This window comes from Glandiceps talaboti, chromosome 16 (genome assembly GCF_964340395.1).
Source record: "Glandiceps talaboti chromosome 16, keGlaTala1.1, whole genome shotgun sequence".
NCBI lineage: Eukaryota > Metazoa > Hemichordata > Enteropneusta > Spengelidae > Glandiceps > Glandiceps talaboti.
Window position 1 is genome coordinate 4,203,546 of NC_135564.1, and position 19,645 is coordinate 4,223,190.

Here is a 19,645-nt window from a genome sequence, read left to right on the forward strand (position 1 = left end):
TTGCCATGTGAATATACTGTCACTGACCACAAGAATTGACGAGCCTAATTGAATGTTGACTTTGTTCCCCAACCGCTTTACTGTCGTCAAATGTAACAGTGTGTCGGTACAAACTTGATTTCTGCAAGTAACAGAGTGAGGAAACAATTCAATATTTGCCTTGCCAAAGTTGAACATGATCAAAATTATTTTCTCACCACTCACGTTCTACGCACGACTCTGTCCAGCACATATAATAAATGTATAGAGTATATTGAGCCACATATACGACAGACAGACAGACAAACATATAGGCAGGCAGGCAGGCAGGCAGGCAGGCAAGCAGCCACGCACAAAGCAGTAATTCAAACATTTCATTGATTTACACAAACAAACAATCAATACATCACATTGATAGTTTGAAATAAATGAACACATTTAAATGACCATTATTGTTAGGATTTACATAAAATTCTAACCGTGATACGGAAGCCTTTTAAAACATGAAAATAAAATAAAAAGTAGTCAAAATAAACCATTCAAAAACTCCAAGCAAATTCTTTCTGACTACAATGCAAGTGACTTACCTGAAAGGAATAAGGACAAAAAGTATCGTTATAGATGAAGCTTTTACGATCAAAATTTGAACAACTTAACAACGAGTCCAACAGGTTCATCATGTACGACAATTTATCATCCGGTAAATACACGAAACAGTGTGTATGCAAGCCGGCATTATCAACGCTGATGGGGAACAACATGAAACGACTTTTCAAAATAATGACATATTATATTATATTTGTTAATATTCATTCTTGGCAATATTAAAGCATAAAGACCGATGCACGCTGTAAATACTTATGTCTTTTCACTTTGAAGTTTTCCGACTTCTGTTGTACTGTTATTTCTTTCTTGAAATTCACAATGTATATAAAATATACTACCATCATAGAAACACTTCATAGAAATATCTGCCTTCATAAACGGATCTACTTTATAAACCAAAGGTCAATCGCATAATTGTCTAAATTTTACAGAAGTCCCCATAGCAGCTTAGCATCATTAAATTTAAGATTTGACAATCAACTTCATTGAAATATAATATGAAAAGATTCAAAGAAACTGAAGTGAGGATTACAAAACATCGTTAGTTAAATCTATAAGGTACACTCATCCTGGAGTGACAATCAATAGTGTCGCCTTAGTCGAAAATTTGAATTGAACGATGTTTTCGTCTAATGACTTTAGAATTCTGCGGAAGGAGGTGGCGTGTGTATTTATTATTTATACTTATGACTTCACAGTACTTTCAAATAATCATGGCAATACTTAAAATGCAAATGATAGTCAATGCATGTCACATGATGACAGGGGCGGTAACAGATAAATATAAAACGTGCTTACGAACGCCAAAGCAACCACTATTCGCCGACGAAGCCTTAAGTAGCGCACACACAAGAAGCGAACTCCTGAAGATCAGAAATTTCGAGTGAAGACGGTGCAAGTGACTTTAGTGGCAAGAGGTACCACAAAAAACGTCGAGTGACAGACAGGACCAACAGAGTCATCAACTAGGATGTCGAACACAGTGAATTCGTCATGTTTACTCAGAATACTCGTCCTCGGTGTCGTTATTGCAACTTTAGTTGAGGCCACACTTTCAGCCAAACCATCCAATATGCAGTGGTTATATACTACAGGTGAGTAATTACGGGCAATTCGCTCATATTTAAGTACATCTTACAAAAGCCAATTTTGAAGCGTTTTGGTGTCATTATATGGTCATATCTGACCAGTTTACATGTTTTCAAAACTTAAATTTATAAGAATGTTTCCGAAATTAAACATCTTTATATACATTTTTTTGTAGTTGATTTGTCCTACATCGCGTTTAGATTAAAGTATTTATAGAGTGTGATGAGAAATATTATTCATCGCGTATTTCCGATCGGTAGAAACAAATTCTGTTTTTGTTCAGTTGTGGTTTTATATTATACAAGAAAATCACGATTTTCTACGAATAATTCAAGTCTTTATATTATACTGTTAATTTTAGTGAATAGACTAAAAATATTGTAAGAGAACATGTATCAATTAGCATTGCTTAAGATTATCACGCTTTCAAGGAGGTATACTCTAGAGGCTTTTGAGGAAAATATAGTTCCAAAGGCAAATACTAACAAATGATGGAACATGTTTACTTGCGGGTGTAGCTTGCAGTTGAATACAACTCGCCAACAGAAGATCTGGTATATCGAGCGCGAACTTATATCATGCAACCACCACATCAAGCTACTAATTACACTTTCTGAAAAGTGTTGGGAAATATCAAAAGTCCCGTCACCAATTTACCTCCCATGGGAGTAACAAGTATATTCACCAAATTAGGCAAAATTCAATCCTACACAAATTTCATGACGCCAAATCAATAGAATTGACTTTTAAAATATAGATGACGTGGAGCAAACATTGTGATAGCGATAGCCATCGATTGAAAGGGCTTCAGTTCATGAAAAGCAATCTGTTGATTATTGTTGATGCAATTTTAATCACTGTTATCTTTCACTTTCTACGCTGTCCTGAGGAAATACATGACAGGAAAAGCTAAGATTTAAATGATACTAAATATCTTAACATTCTTAGAACTGATAAAAAACGTCTTCCTTCATTATGCCACACCGAGTAAAGTACGCTGTGAGTAATAAGTATGCAGACAAAAGGAACGCTTCAAATAGCATTTTCCTGAAGTGCAAAAGTGTTCAAGGCAAGATTTACTTGCATTGGACAAATGAACAAGTGTCTTCGTGAGTTTATGTGTGTTGAGTATGTACGCGTCTTTGATTAGAGATCAATGCACTGTATCCAAGATTTGATGTATCTTGAAGCAGGAAGTTTAACAACAAGAAATCAATATGATAACGTTTTTCACTTGAATGATCTTACTTCGATAACTTGAAATCCTTTCATCGTACTTCTGCAGCATAAAATGTGTAGTTGCAACTTTTCAGTATATATATGTTGTGAAATATTTCATGAGATACTAATCTAAAGAGCTTTACTCTTTTCGTCAGCAAACAGTAAGCAAAGAAAAAGTTGCTAAGTAAATTTGTTTTCATTATACTTGGCCAGTAATCACAAGAGTTGTGTCATGAATTAAACAGGTGGAAATTTCATGAAATGATTTTCTTTTTGTGACAGTTTGAATTTATAATATACTGCAATTATTTTCGCTTCCTGCAGTACATTTTAATGTACCTACTATCCTGTCGATTTCCATCCAAGTTGACTTCGTCTCGTAATTTCCAATCTTTAGATTCTATTTACGGCGATTAAGATTTAGATATGTACGGTTACTTTAACGATTTTTAAAACAATATATTTACGCAACTAACGTATACTTTACACGGATTCTCTGTCATTTGTAATGTGTACCCGTGTGTGTGTGTGAGTGTGTGTGTGTGTGTGTGTGTGTGTGTGTGTGTGTGTGTGTGTGTGTGTGTTTGTGTGTGTGTGTGTTTAACTATGTGCGTGCGCGCACGTGTGTATGTGTGTGTCTCGTTCTCTTCCTACCATTTATTCAAGCGATCTGTTTGTTCTAGAGTAAATAGAATATTAATGATAATGTATTTGTACAACCATCAATTATCCAGTATACTGTAAAATGTTAAAAAGCAATCACTCAGAATGTAATCATTACCTTGTATGAATATCGATATACGTTTGGTTTCTTTTGACATCAAAGAAAATTCCTCCGACCTTCAGAGAGCTCTAATCAGTGACCCTCTGTGGGGAAACAAAATCATTAAGTATATGAGATACAGACTTTATGTATTAGATACACGGTTTATGAGGTATAAAGAGTCTCTGCGACCCAAGTCCTTATTGGAAACAACAGGTTAATGTGAAGACACAGGGTCAATCGTGCTAAAGTATAATCAATGATTCATAAACGTTAACGTTACCTTGGTTTAGTAGTAAGATGAAGATGACACTTCTTGGTTGCCAAGTGATAAAATAAAAAGTTCGTTTCAGAAAACAACAGTTAAAGTGGCACAAGCTTAATTTATAAGTTTTTTACTGATGTGAAAATATTTCCCAAAAATTCGATTAAACTATTCTAGTATAAAGTTGATGTCGATGCATGCCTTCTTTGGCATTACAGTTTGTGTTCTGGCAGTGTTAGAACAATTTATTTCATAGTCAGGAGTTCCTCTACATTTTTGATACGTATAATAAATTGCGTCATCGGATCAATTTATATCCTAAAACCAGCTTTGAGATTAGTTACTTGAAAGTGATGGTTAAGTATCAATCAACCAATCAATCAATTAATCAATCAATCAATCAATCAATCAATCAATCAATCAATCAATCAATCAATCAGTCAAAAGAATTTGTATAGTGCCAAAATCCAGTACGACGTAATGTTCTATGACTCTAATCAGGAACAGTAGATTACATCAGTAAGTAGAATACCCAAAACGTATAAACTCAGCGTGTGTCCCTTTAAGGGAACAAATCGTACACAAGGGTAAAATAAAAATGACATAATGTTGATGTTAAGATGCCCCTTATCAGATCATTTCAGAATTATATATTATATATATGTTAGGAACCAGTGATTTCTTGCCTGTGTACACTTTTTCGCTTTCCTTGATTCTTAAGTGTACCTCGTCCATCTATTGCGATGATGGTCTTAAAAGAATTTTCCCCATTTGTTTTTGTATTCAATTAAAATGAAACTTGAAGTCTCTTCGAAATTAGTTGGAACCTACATATGGTTTATTTTGTGAAGTTTTCAGTATCTTCGTTTTCTCACTATCGAATATAGTCACAACAGACAAGCAATTTTTCATGTCTGTGTCCTCCACGATAGTGTTCAACATAAACACGATCAGAATATTAATATTACTTGGATAATCTTGGAACATGATAACGCTTTTATAACATATTTTGCTTGAACTCTGATAACTTTACCTGAAGTAACCTGCTAGGTAATGTCGATAATCCACAACATCCGGACAGATTTTGTATGACTTTAGCTTTTCTAGTGTCTGTAATGATAATTGTAAATGTTTGTACACAAGGCCAGTGGCCATAGTACTGAATAAAGGATTGATTGGTCGGTTGGTAACCTGCTGGGAGAGGGTTGAGGGTTGAGGGTTGGGGTATGGGGTAGTTACCAAGCAGACACTTTATCATAAAGTAGGACTGCTGGTTTATGCAGTATATACAAATTGAATATGATTTTAAAAAGAGTACTCTGTCACAATGCCAGCCTCAGAAATGTATATTTTACATTCATTGACCACGTTTAAGTCATATAGAGTCATGCGATTTCAAATGATCCACCAAACCTTTTGAGCAAGAAACTAAATTTACAAACTGGCAAATACATGGACTATTTATTATAGTGTGCCGAATATATTGAAACTTAGAACAGATTCCAGGCTGATTTTTTGTTGATAATATCAGTTTATCTTCAAAACTTAGATTAGAATTTCAAAAGGTAATATATAAACTAGTAAAGGATAAAAAGATAACAAACACACACTGAAAAATATGTACAACATGGTAGAAATCTTACGTACATTAACACAAATTCATGGAGATTGGAGATATGATTTACAATCAGAACTATGATTACAACATCCGGGGAATAATCAAACAAGATAGCGGCAACATATAAAGATACTTCATACTTTCCTTTCAAAACCTGAAAAATCATTTTTCTTTTGATAATTCATATGAGGAAATCGTATACCTGACTAAGCAATCAATATCTTTATTGTTGACCTCCTTTCTACATTATTGAAGATTGCATATCAAGGAGATATCAAATCTTCCTACTATTGTGTGATTAATTATAACCGAGTACAAATCTACTTCAGTAATCAGAATAATTCTGTTTGATGTATTCAGTTCTCACAATGATCGACGCCGAGTGACAGGGTGCAATTCTTCATCTCTATGTAAATGAGTTGAGGTACGTGCGTTTGAATGCAAAATAAGATGCAAATGATATCCTTGCATTTGCGTCACGAGGAAAGCGGGTTTTACAAAAGAGACATACTTACAGGTGTAGATAGAGTAGATGGAAATCGAAAAAGAATGGATGCTATTATTTGGTTTTAAACAATCAAAGGAGATAGAAATATCTTAAGTATGATAACGCCTTACAAGTTTGCCAGAAATTGACAAGCTTAATTTTACGAATCTATACTCGTGAAATGTTCGATCCTCGTTTACATCATGGAGAGATATGGAAAGAAAGCGACGGGGAGTTCAACTGAAGTCGCGAAGCAGATGGGAGATAACGACAATAAGAAGTTTTCTCTACTTTTCAAAAGCTTTACTTAATCAACGCAATGTGGTTGATTACAGCTCACCAACTGCATGACAATGAATGTGATTTCAGGGTGTTTGTCCATGAATTACTTTAGAGTTGAAAGGGTTCTTTTCACTTGAAACTAGTGATATCCTTAGTTTATATCTTAAATCAATATGATCCTCAAGTGTCACAGTTGAACAAATGTGTTTGGTTACAATTCAAACAAGTTATTCTTAAGGACACTCTTTGAGAGTAGGGGAGAAAGACAAGTTATTCTTATTCCTTTGAGAGTAGGGGACAAGTTATTGCTGAGGACACTCTTTGATAACAGGAGAGAGACAGACAGAGGGAGACAGAGAGACAGAGACATAGACATAGACAGACAGACAGACAGACAGACAGACAGACAGACAGACACGACTACTAGTGTGAAACTGCGACAAGAAGCAATGATAGTTAGAGAGAGAAGGAAAGTACGTAGTGAATGTCGATATTGTTGTTGTTGCTGTTGTTCTTGTTGTTCTTGTTGCTGCTGCTGCTGCTGCTGAGAAATATTGCGAGAAGTTTTGTATTTGCGGAGTATAAAGTCATATATATTAGGAAAGTGCCACCAGAGTTATAAGAAAACCCAATTTAATTTCTTCGCACCTGTTTGATTCTGAGCTTTGTAAAATAATGTGTGTTTTTTGTCAGTACCAATGAAGCGGTTAAAATAATGCATTCATTGCATATCAATCGTTATGTGTGTGTGGTTCAGCATGGTTGCACTGGCAACAGTAACTTGATAATTGATATCACCAACAGATCTCCAAATGACGTCTCAACTATGTGCAGTCTTATTGCAATAGTATATTGTCTCCACACGTTACTACTTCACACTTTATAGTGTTAACAGAACAGGTCTTTAGTTTCCTTCTACTGTAAATCTTTATTTCCATGTTTAGTTTGTTAATCCACGTCTTTACGACACGGCTTATAATGATTAGCTACTTACTATTTAAGAGAGTTGTATGTTGTTTTCAGTAGCTTTCAGAGTACTCTCTTGTAGTGGAAACTCTCCAGCCATATCACGCACCGTTTTTACTGTTTTATGACTTCACTAACTCAGGGTTAGTAGGGGCAAGGTCATATAGCTATTACCTCCCTGACTTGTAATGATTATAAAGGAAATTAATGATTTAAAGGAGTGGCGAATATGCTGCCATCAATAAATACCCACTAGTAGTAATTTCAAAGTAGACGTACATGATGAAAATGGACACTACATCAACTTCAATATCTAGTAGCTTAGCCAGCCGTGAACACTATTTTGTTATACGTTTGATCATATCTTCGTATCATATTGCTTTATGAATAGTTTACATACTGTTATTCTGTTTTTGAGTTTTGATAATTATCTGCTATATCAGAGATTTGATGAGATAAGAATTTCCCTAAGTCGCCTCTGGTTCAGTTTAAAATATGATCGAAGTTTTTTTGTTTACTTTACTAGTGGTACTAGTACTTAAAATGATACCTTCCCTGTCCTTTGCAACACAAACTCTTATGCTGAATAAACAGTTAGAGAAGAAAATCAATAATATGGACTTGTATCTACAAATGAAATCTTATTTACTGTTCCTTTCGGAGAAGCTTGCCCAAGCTGTTAAACGAACCATCAAGATCAATGCGCCTGATCACAAGGTTTCATGTTGAGATAATTACAAAAAAGATAACACACAAATGTCACATACATTCTTATAATCGTCAGAGACAGTGTGGACACTTTCTTTAGTTAATGATATAAACAGTAACTGTATTAAAGAAACAATTCAGTTGGCTGCTGACCATGGATTTTGTTTGAACTTCAAGAAATAATACCCCATGTTTACTGTAATTGTAGTAGTGTGCATGCTGTTACTGTTGATATCATTAAGTAAAGAGTTGACACTGTGTAAGTGATGTTTGTGTGTTATCTTTATGGTGTCTATCTCAACATGAAACCTTATGATCAGGCTCACTGATCTTGATAGCTTTGTTTTGTTTAATAGCTTGAGCAAGCTTCTTCAAAAAGAGCCGTATATACTGCAATCAACAGCATTATATTCTGTTACAGTGAGCTGACTTTACTCAAAGATTTGACAACACGATGCAACATTTGGCAAAAGACGTACAATATGTGAGCTAATACGACAGGACATATTGGAAATGAAATTTGATGGGTTTTCTGTCGACAGTGTTCGTGTTCATTAGTCGCCTCATAGCTTTTATATACCTAAATATTTCAACATACGACACAGATTACAAATTAAAAGCTATAAAGGGATTTTCTCGGGAGTAGTAAAATAAAATGCGTCTTGAAGGATAAGATGATTGGATCGAAGTCTTTAAGTCGTGCGTGGCTGTAGCTGTAAGCGCTGAGATGTGAGGAGAACATGTTCATTATTGGACGTTTATAGTTGATACACGTAGAGCTAGAATAGTATTTATGGATCCATCAAAGGTTAATATGGATAGGTTGAATTGAAAACTCAGAATTAGAAACACTATAAGATTCTGCAGATCGAAACATGATCAAGAAAATATATGGAATTCAATTCAACACTTTTGCAATTGCCCAAACCCTGTTTGAAATGTATTTTATGTCGTTTCTGTACTAAGAAAGTCCTATATCGCGAACATAATAATTTTCTAGCTTTCAATCTTTCTTACTTAACGGCCATATGAATGAGGATTGGGTATTTATTTTGTATTTTTGACTTATAAAACAATTTATAATGGCGTCCTACTTGAAACATTGATGTGAAACAACCTATGCCAAGTCCTTGTTTGTAACTCAATATATTGCAAAGATGAATAAATAGTAAAATCTTTAATATTTTGCGTCACGTTACAATAACAAACTTATTTATATATCTTTTAACTTTTTGCAATGTATTGAGTTACAAACATAGACTTGGTATATGTTGTTTCACATTGAGTTTCCAAGAAGGAGCCATGATAAAATTGTTTATAGATTAGAAATACAAAATACATATCAAATCCTCATCCATATGGCCACTTAGTATATCATTTGTGTGTTCGGTGAATAATCAACGAAATTTCTCAAATGAAGTATGAGTGGACTACAAAGTGTCTTGTTTAACTAAATATCACTTATCCATTAATGTCAAAAGACCAAATTTTTTTTATTCATCAGATATTTGAAAAGGTTTTGGCTAAAAATAAACTTTTTGTGGACAGTAAACCATCCACTGAATACACGTAATGAATGATGTCAACGTCATTCAGTTACACGACATTTTGTCAATTCATTTGTTTATTGAGAAGAGTGTAAGATTAGATTGTGAACCGTAATCATGTAAAACGTGAATTATAACAGTCCTTGTTTTTTTACGATTTGCTTCAGGTTCTCTATGATTTGGACACAAAGTAAATATATAACACCAGTTTTTTTTCTAATAACCCATTATAAAACGAAGTGTAGTTAGCTTTATAACATTGAGTTTCTTTATCATCACTGGAACATAACACCTTTGCTTGGTGTATAGTGTCTAAGCACGTGTACGTTTAATATATATTTAATGTCTAATAACCATTCCAGAGAATCAGTAAGCTTACGTGTAAAGGAGCGCAAACTTGTTAGATTTCATCAATAAGGTAAAAGTAACGCTACTAATCCTTGCAGCTGCAAACTAAATTTTCCATTTCTGTTATTGTTCCAAAGAAACGAACGTAGTGACTACTGTCAAAAGGAAATTATGAAAGACGACTATTTTCAACACATCGTATACGTTCACGCTACTAAGTATATGCAAAAAAAAAGACTTCATAAAGGCTTTATTGTACTTCTACTACTTGTACGCTGACATGATGTTTTATCACCCTCCAATTAACTAGATGATATAGCGTGATTCTGAGTATCATAGACATAGAGTAGACCCGTGCTTGATAAAATTACAGTGTACAATATTGTGTGTGGGATGATAACTAAAGCAAAATTCAAATACAAAGAAATGATATTATTGTTGTTGTTGTTAAAAGTAATAGTTTGAAAACAGGTGAAAAAGTGAGATCGTTTTAAAGGAGTCTGAAAGTTTAACACATTTTGTATTTGTACTAGTACTCTCAAAGTGTTACCTCTCGGATACTACTCGCTTTATACAAATTGATGTAATTGGCGAAATCAACACAATGTTCCATGCATTCTGCACTTTTACATCAGACCTATCTAGCTGTTTAACCTTCGATAAAAAGATGCAACTGTGGGAAATTAATCACATGTTTTCGCAACGAAAATTCATCATCTGATTTAAATAAATCCGTCTGCATCATTTATTACTTTATGATTCTGTCTTTCAAGTACGAACAGTTAGTATATTCGTGAAAATAATGCTGCAATTTATTTACGTTTCATTCTTTATTGAGTACGGGTATGTCTAACTATAATCATTACAAAGGCTAGAAATAGGGTGTAGGCTACAGAACTAAGTTTGTGAAAATCATTGATTCAACATTTGTCGATACAAGTTACAATCGACGTGACTAGACCTACCTATATAGACACATTGAATCTGTTCGAGGTGTTCTTTCGGAAATTTGTTATGATTGAGCTGTCATGGTTATGCGTATTTCGTTTATTACAATGACATTAGCATATCTGTTTTCTAATTATAAAGGGGATAAAAATCTAATCTAATCTGTATTTTAATATGAAGAGAAAATACATTAATTTCGAATTCTGTTTACATTTGTTTGATAGAAAGATATAAGAAATGCCATGGCAGCTTATGTCTAACTTAAGGTTTCTAAGTGTCTTGTTTAGAATTACCATAATGTATGACTAGAAAGGAAAGTCGCAATGATGGAAGGGACTAATTAAATATCAAGTAAAGAGGATGAAGTTGACATAAATCCAGTAATATGTAGTAATATGTAATTAACCTCCCATACATTGAACTAAAGCTGAACTTCTCGCATACCTAGTAATATGTAATTAACCTCCCATACATTGAACTAAAGCTGAACTTCTCGCATACCTAGCAATATGTAATTAACCTCCCATACATTGAACTAAAGCTGGACTTCTCGCATACCTAGTAATATGTAATTAACCTCCCATACATTGAACTAAAGCTGGACTTCTCGCATACCTAGTAATATGTAATTAACCTCCCATACATTGAACTATAGCTGGAATTCTCGCATACCTAGTAATATGTAATTAACCTCCCATACATTGAACTATAGCTGGAATTCTCGCATACCTAGTAATATGTAATTAACCTCCCATACATTGAACTATGGCTGGAATTCTCGCATACCTAGTAAATTTAAAGCTAAGGCCCGCTCATTTTATTTAGTACAATAAATGCATATACAGACAAATTATTGCCAATATTGATGATATTTTGGTTAGGTACAGTACTTTTGATAACTGCAATGATGTGCTGTTGATCACAATTGTCTGGCTAAAGTTTTGCAAAGCCAGGCTTAATTTATAAACTTTGATATTGGCTTATATTGTTCCTTGCAATATTCACAGAGTAATAAATGTTGATCAACGCTTGTTTATAATTCAAAATAATTGTTATGTTACACATAAAATGACATTTTATTTTATTATTCCATGACTGTAACCCAAATTAGACAAGTTCGATGAACTAAAAGCTTATAATGGACGTATGTTTACTCATATCATGTTGTGGTATAATATTGCTATGTCAATCCAGCATTGTAGTCCTTCACGGGTTATAAAAATCTAAAGGACGCTCCACTGCAATAGGCCTTTCCAAAATTTGCCATGGTGGCGCTCTACTTCCTGTCTGTACATGTGTGTACCTTAGGGGTATACATGGTATAGGTTACTTGGTTAATCATAGAGCACTGCTGCTTTCCTCGATGTCTGAACAATACGAAAAACATCCCTGATTTACACTTCTACAAAATACCAAGGGATATTAAAGGCTCTTAAGAAACAGTAGTAGGAGGTGATGATACCCCCATTTTGAGTGAGGGCGCTGTATTCTCAATTTCCTGTTTGCAGTCTGCAATGGCCCAATGGAAGCCAGCTGAGGAGAAACAAATCATTGTCTGACTCAACAAAATCAACATGTTACATCTTATCGTCTTGCTTGAAAAAGGAGAACTGATATAATATATTGTTACAATGTATGATGTGGCCACAATATGCTAAGATAATGAATGGCAACTCATCATGCAAAGATAATGTAGCAATGTTGGTGAGATTTCTGTTACCCAAGACGATCAAATGAAGCAGTGTTAGTGATATGTTTGTCGCGTCAGATGATAACATGTAGTAATGTTTACAGTAAGATGTGATTTGTTTCTACTCGACCGAGTTCGATTGTATTAGCTTCGGTTACCGCCACACTCATATAAAGTTTTCAGATCACGTGGTGGACGAGATGATATGTATCATCGGCCTATTTTGTCATTTTGAAGTCTTTTCATCAAGAACCGTGTTCACTGCCCACATGGGATTGGATCATAACGAGATGAAGCCGACACAAACTCTTATCAATATTCCGCTCATATACTTGTACATACGATGAAATCATTAAAAGCTTCTTTTATAGACGAATTTTTCATTACCAGCTAAAGGATAAATATATTGAGATACATTTTCAAACTTCGTGTGTTATCATTTGTTATGAAAGTAGAATTCTTTTTAGGTTATGTTCACATCAATGTGTCAACGTTCGTTATAATGGAATGTGATTTTTTTAAAAGTAACGAAAGATACTTTTGCAAGAAAATCTACAGTGAAATAGAAGTAAATTGTTACTATTTTACATTTTTGCATGTAAACAATGTTCAGAGTCGGTGGCTTAAACTAGGGTCGGTTCGGTTATCAGAAACACAATTTTTTTTTCATTTGGCCTAATAGAAACGCTAATTTGAGAAGAAAAAGATATTAAGAAAAACCGATTCTACTGCAAAGTTCAATGTACGCACTCTTGTTAAAGCGAGGACGTTCCTGGCCTTTTATATATTTATAACATACTTAGGTTGCATGCTTGCCACTCTAGATGTTTCTATCCGCCTTGTTAGTATGTCACAGCTTCTTTGTGTTATTCGTTGAATTTCATCGCTAACAGTGCTCACTTGATAACTCTAAATCATAAAAGCCTGTCGCAAATTTGACAACTTCCATATCATAACACATACGTCCTTTTCATATGAGTGTTGGTGGAGAATTGCTCTTTCTAAAAAGGTGTTTTTCTGGTGAGTTTTAGTCTCGCCAAACATTTTTGCTTTGTCTTCGTTGAAAAAAAAATCACTTTCGTGGGTGTAATTTGTCGAAAGATAACAAGATACTTAGAACTGTTACTCCACGCGAGGAAATACTCGTATGAAACCAAACATCGCTTAGCTGTATTCACAATAAAACACATTCACAGAATCAATTCACAAGAGTCGTGTAGTCATTGTAAATACATGTGAATGAAAGGAGACTTTACAAGATGTGGAACTACATTTTGTGAAAATATAAATTCATCATATCACAAGTATTTCTTCTCTAACGTTACGAGTTGTCATTTCAACACTTCTTACCTTTCAATTTCAATATTTGCTATCCTTAACAAGGAACCATTGAACAACATAGCTCGTCTATTTCTTAGAAAAGAAATACAAACACAAGTAAAGGAGTACATAAAATATGAGATCTACTCAATTTCTAATCTAGTAATTTCTTGTACTTTACTTCTAGCTCAGTTCTATTTATTACAGGAATGTTTTGTAAAAGTCATAAGGTGATATCAAGTCTATTTGGTCAACTGAACACATGTTAATAATCTAAATTATATTTTGATAGATACAGTGATGTGATTCAGACATCATAGATTGTATTTAAGTGATGAAATTAACATAAAAACTAATCATTTGTACATTTATCTTCTGTAAAATACTCAGGTAAAAAGAGAGCTGGTGAAAACGACGTAACGTCAGGTGATGAAGACCTAGACCTTTCAAAAGGCCATGCGTACCTTTTACCACAGGTAATTGGAGTTTGTTGACTCCTGTGTACAGAGAATGTTATCAGAATCTATCCTTCAACACCATACATACATACATACATACATACATACATACATACATACATACATACATACATACATACATACAGACAGACAGACAGACAGACAGACAGACAGACAGACAGACAGACAGACAGATAGACGTGTCTCTAGGAGTGTTTTTGTCTGTCTGCCTCTCACTCACTCACCCTCTGTCTGTCTGTCTCTCTCTCTCTCTCTCTCTCTCTCTCTCTCTCTCTCTCTCTCTCTCTCTCTCTCTCTCTCTCTCTCTCTCTCTCTCTCTCTCTCTCCACTGAAAACACTGAAAAGTGTGTAATACAAGAGCAAACGATCACATTGCTGTCCATAGTAACGATTTGTCTCTTCTTCAACAGCCTCCAGTGGATCAACTTGACGCTAAATTTCTTGCGTTGTCGGATGAAACTGTAGGAGTCTTAATCAAAAGATTGCCACCCTTCTGGAGGCAGTTTGTCCTACAGGTAACAAATTATTTTTTCATCAATTCTCATATCTTTGTTTTCTTGTGACATTTTTTCGCAATTAATAATGGATTTCTCCATGGTATTTTGTTTCCTTGCCTTGCCACAAACACAGATACAGATAAAGCTGTGTTTACATTTCAATTTAAAAGTTTGATTTTACATTATTCAATCTTCAAACGTTTTGATAGTAATAACTAGTGTCTGGAGGCTTACAGACGATCATTTACATGACTTAAAGGATTCTTGCTAACCATTGCTAACTGTCCGTGTCAAATACAACAATCTACGCACTGACACGCCAGTGAATAATTAAGAATAGTTCAAAAGTATTTGAATCAAGAGATGTGGCAAAAAGAAGTCTAAGAAAAATAAAATATAGAAAACATTTTCCATCATCAAAGAGATATATAATATATCGCTGATTGGCCGTCTGTCTGTCTCTCGGTCAGTCGGTCTGCAACAGTTCTAATGAAACTTAATATACACCTTCCTTCTGATAATATAAACCAAAAGTCACCAAAATCCACTGCGGTCGAGGTTCGAACCCTTTCTGGGTTTGATTAAATTTACCACGCTGTAAGTAAGAAGAGTGTCGTTCAGTTTGACTCTACTGAACAATGCAGGTTTTCCCCGGGTACTCCGGTTTCCTTCTGTACTCACTGGACTTCTTGGGAGAAAAGTGTTTATATACTTAAAGAGCTATCCAGTATAAATTTTAAAAAGATTATTTTTTAATCAGTATAAGTTATAGACTGTACTTGTGCTACTGAGTTTGTACAAGGCTTACGACGAAGCCTGACTGTAGATCTGTCACGAAAGCCAAGTTTTTCTAAAGTACAGGATGGGGGAGGGACCACAATTACTGGAGAAATAATATTGCCACACACGATTGGATGATCCTAATTGCCACCAGGTGTCCTTCATAATATATGCAAATCCAATCACCTTGTTTATCTGCTTGCCAGCCATCTGTCGAAACATGTTACGCTACTTACAACTGAATTTATATGCGAGTAAACATGCTTTTGGTTTCCATAACTAGCCAACAAGCCCGACCGGTCAACCTATTGTCGCTGACCCCGGCCAATAAACTAAGGTCACCACTGTGTGGATACGTGTAGGAACAACAAATCACGTGGATAAAACAATCTATTTTTTGTATGACGAAATGGTGTTAAGTACGAAATGTATTGTTGTCATGAATCTGCAAGGTGATTTAGTTTAAGATCACCCTTGTATTTTGCAAAGAACTGTGAATTAATATCAAGTACATGTCAACATCGGTCCTTTGGGCATTCGCATTGTTTGATAAACTGTTAATAGCGAACCTTATGATAAGTGACACTTAGGAGACACAAACTGGTGATAAATGTCTGGATTTCTCTTTTTCACATTCTGATAATTTGTCATAATAATCTCAAAGTCATTGAACATTACTCGTATAGCCTCGATAATACTACACATTATCCCAAGTACAACAGACTTACTGATACAAATTACGACTATAATTGAAGTGACCCTGTCCTCTGCAGTTGTTTGTTGAACACGTAGAGTATTGTGGAACCCATCCTACAAATGTTAATAATACTTCTTATAAGTCTCATAACCACAAAAGTTTTTATCACTTGCTTAGAAAAAAGATTGTTTATATGCAATGTGTTTATAGATATTTCAAGATTGTGATATCACAAACAAACAGACAGGTACGCACAGATGCTCGCTCGTTCGCAAACAAACAAACAAACAAACAAACAAACAAACTAACTAACTAACTAACTAACAAACAAACAAACTAACAAACACAAGTACACGCATACATGCATGCACACATGCATGCATGCATACATACATACATACATACATACATACATACATACATACATACATACATACATACATACATACATACATACGTACATACGTACATACGTACATACGTGCATGCGTGCATGCAGGCAAGCAGGCAGGCAGGCAGGCAGGCAGGCAGGCAGGCAGGCAGGCAGACAGACAGACAGACAGACAGACAGACAGACAGACAGACAGACAGACATGTGCGAATGTTACACATTTCTAACAACATATCAAAGTTTATTTCACATGTATAAGCTTATTTCTTCGTTTACTCTTCCAGATGATCCGTCTAGGCATGTACGGTCAACGTAATCAACCAGAAGAACGGTCTCAGGTCTAACGACATCTGACAATACATAGGAACAATGGCCACACTGAAAACACCTGACGTCTGTTGCATGCTGTATATGATTTTGTAAATTATCCTAAATATTTACTGTATAGAAAAATGAAATTCACAAATTTTGAACAAAATCGTTCTCATCTATTGAATGCGATTTGTATTTAGAAAAATGGCCAGATAATGATGACATCTAAGCACTTAATTTATAACGCAACGATGGATTACACACTTTTCGTAATGTCAGAATCCAGGCTACAACTTTTCGAACTAATGTTGTTTTATTCCTAATTAGGTTATATATTTATCAGATAGAGTGATGACTATGGTATTTGCACCCAAGCAATCGTATAAGTCCTTCTAAGAACTAGTTGACAATCACAGCTGACTGTTTATATCGGAGATAACTATATATCGCTGAACATGTGGAACGATCATATGTTTTATAACTAGTAGCTTTGTATATGTCTTCACTGCCTGTTATTTCACATATATTAGTAAAATAACTAAGGAGTTTATTGGTGTGTATTAATAAATGATAACATTAATCGTTAGTTTTTTTGTGAATTTGCATTTAATTTTTTTACCACTGAATTCACTAGAAACTAGATTCTTTTTTAAAATAAAAATTGGTGTACACTTTGCTAAAAGCAGTTGAAATAATTGAATTAGTAATTAATGAAATGATGAAAGTTCTTTTTAGAAATAAGCCTTCGGTATGTTTTTTTTCAATGCTGGTTATATTGGCAATAGATTACCCAATTCTTTGTTGTTGTGAAAAAAGCAAATAAATCTTACGAGGATCTAATTCATGGTTTCTCTTTTCTTACTGTATGTATTTTACTCTAAGTATAAGTTTGTGTGTGTGTGTGTGTGTGTGTGTGTGTGTATGTGTGTATGTATGACAGTATGTATGTAAATGTATGTATGTATGTATGTATGTATGTATGTATGTATGTATGTATGTCTGTCTGTCTGTATGTATGTATGTCTGTGTGTATGTATGTATGTATGTATGTATGTATGTATGTATGTATGTATGTATGTATGTATGTATGTAGTATGTATGTATGTATGTATGTATGTATGTATGTATGTGTGTGTGTATGTATGTATGTGTGTGTATATGTGTTTATGTATGTGTGTATGTGTATGTGTGTACGTGCGTGCGTGCGTGCGTGCGTGCGCAGTCACATAGAACGACAATGGAATCAGTTGATTCTGTAATGCAAAGCAAAAGAAATCAAAAGAAATGTTAAAAACCCGAAATAAGATACATCTCGATTCTTACATTATATAATATAATTATATTGAATATCAGTAACAAACAGACCAGACTATATCGGATCAGACCAGACGAGTAGATGAAAAGGTCCTAATAAAAGTTTGCCTTTACACCTGTGATGAAAGTACTAGTTTTATCTGATTGAAATTGATCTGGTGACGCTTGGTACAAATACTCGCACCTGATGTGATAGCTCCCTCAACGACAACTTCTTGTTTCAGAGTTATTGTCTCATCAGTAAGTTTTAGAATACCAATAATGACTGGAAGCCCGACTTTCGTCATCGGCAATCGAGGTTTCAACCCACTTATTTAGAATACATAGCCACGAACTAAAAACCAGTGTTGGTCGATGTGGTAAATTACGTATACAGCAACGGCCATGGGTGATAGCGATATCGATGCCTTTGCTGTATGGATATACAATGTATAATCACCCTGTAATCTAAATATTATAAAAACTGAAAGTCCCAAAAATGAATACTGCAAGATCATGACAATCATCCTACACGCCACCCTACTATATCATGAGTATAATTGTAAACCAACATCCATACATGTGAACTTATATCAACATTCACAACAATAGCTTTTTGGTTGATTGAAACCTCGCTTGCCGTTGTCATATTTCCATATTACTGCTTTGGACAGTGGTATTGTACTCTTTGTTGGGGTAATGACACAGAGTAAATTATTCTCCCACATCACTTCAAATTGAAAAGTCGACTGAGGGTGTCATGTAGTCTGACGTAGCCAATTAGTTGATACAAAAATTGGCGTAGCAGAGGTCAAGATTCCTCTGACGTGTTTGTATGCACACACTCCGTATATGATACATCAGAGGAGGCTGGAAGGGTCTCACGTGACACCCATGTGACCGTTTCGCGATAGAGCATACGCTGATGACCTCGGTGAGTACCTCATTCTTTTATCCGTTTTATTCCCATTTGCGTCATTAGTCTTTCGTTCAGACGATCACTATTTTTTAAAATGACCATTTCAAGTGTCATGCAACATGGATATCGTGTTTTCAGTATGTTTAGTGTATCTAAAACGAACATAAACTTTGGTACTCGACAAGTCTATGTTATCGATATCTACATTTCCGGGGTTTTCACCTCGGTCGTTTTAACACAAAATTATGTTTCTATGTATGCTTTTGTCACTTTTCTATTAATTACCGTCATGAATTTCATGGTTCTGCAGGGATCTTCCCAATACCCCACTTTATAATGTGCGTAAATTGTCACTACTTTTTGTTGAATTTCGATGTTTTCAAGATGGCGACGGGCCATTGTGCGTGCAACACGCAAAGTGGCTTGGCCATGGACGGCTG

General features: G+C 34.8%; 1 protein-coding gene across 1 annotated transcript; it reads left to right on the forward strand.

The window, feature by feature from the left end:
- Positions 1–1,417: 1,417 nt before the first annotated feature.
- Positions 1,418–17,736, forward strand: LOC144447740 (uncharacterized). Its single transcript, XM_078137819.1, has 4 exons — positions 1,418–1,679; positions 14,228–14,313; positions 14,727–14,831; positions 16,966–17,736. Exons 1-4 carry the CDS (start codon positions 1,556–1,558, stop codon positions 17,023–17,025), a joined length of 375 nt encoding a protein of 124 aa, XP_077993945.1. The 5' UTR covers positions 1,418–1,555; the 3' UTR covers positions 17,026–17,736.
- Positions 17,737–19,645: the final 1,909 nt, after the last annotated feature.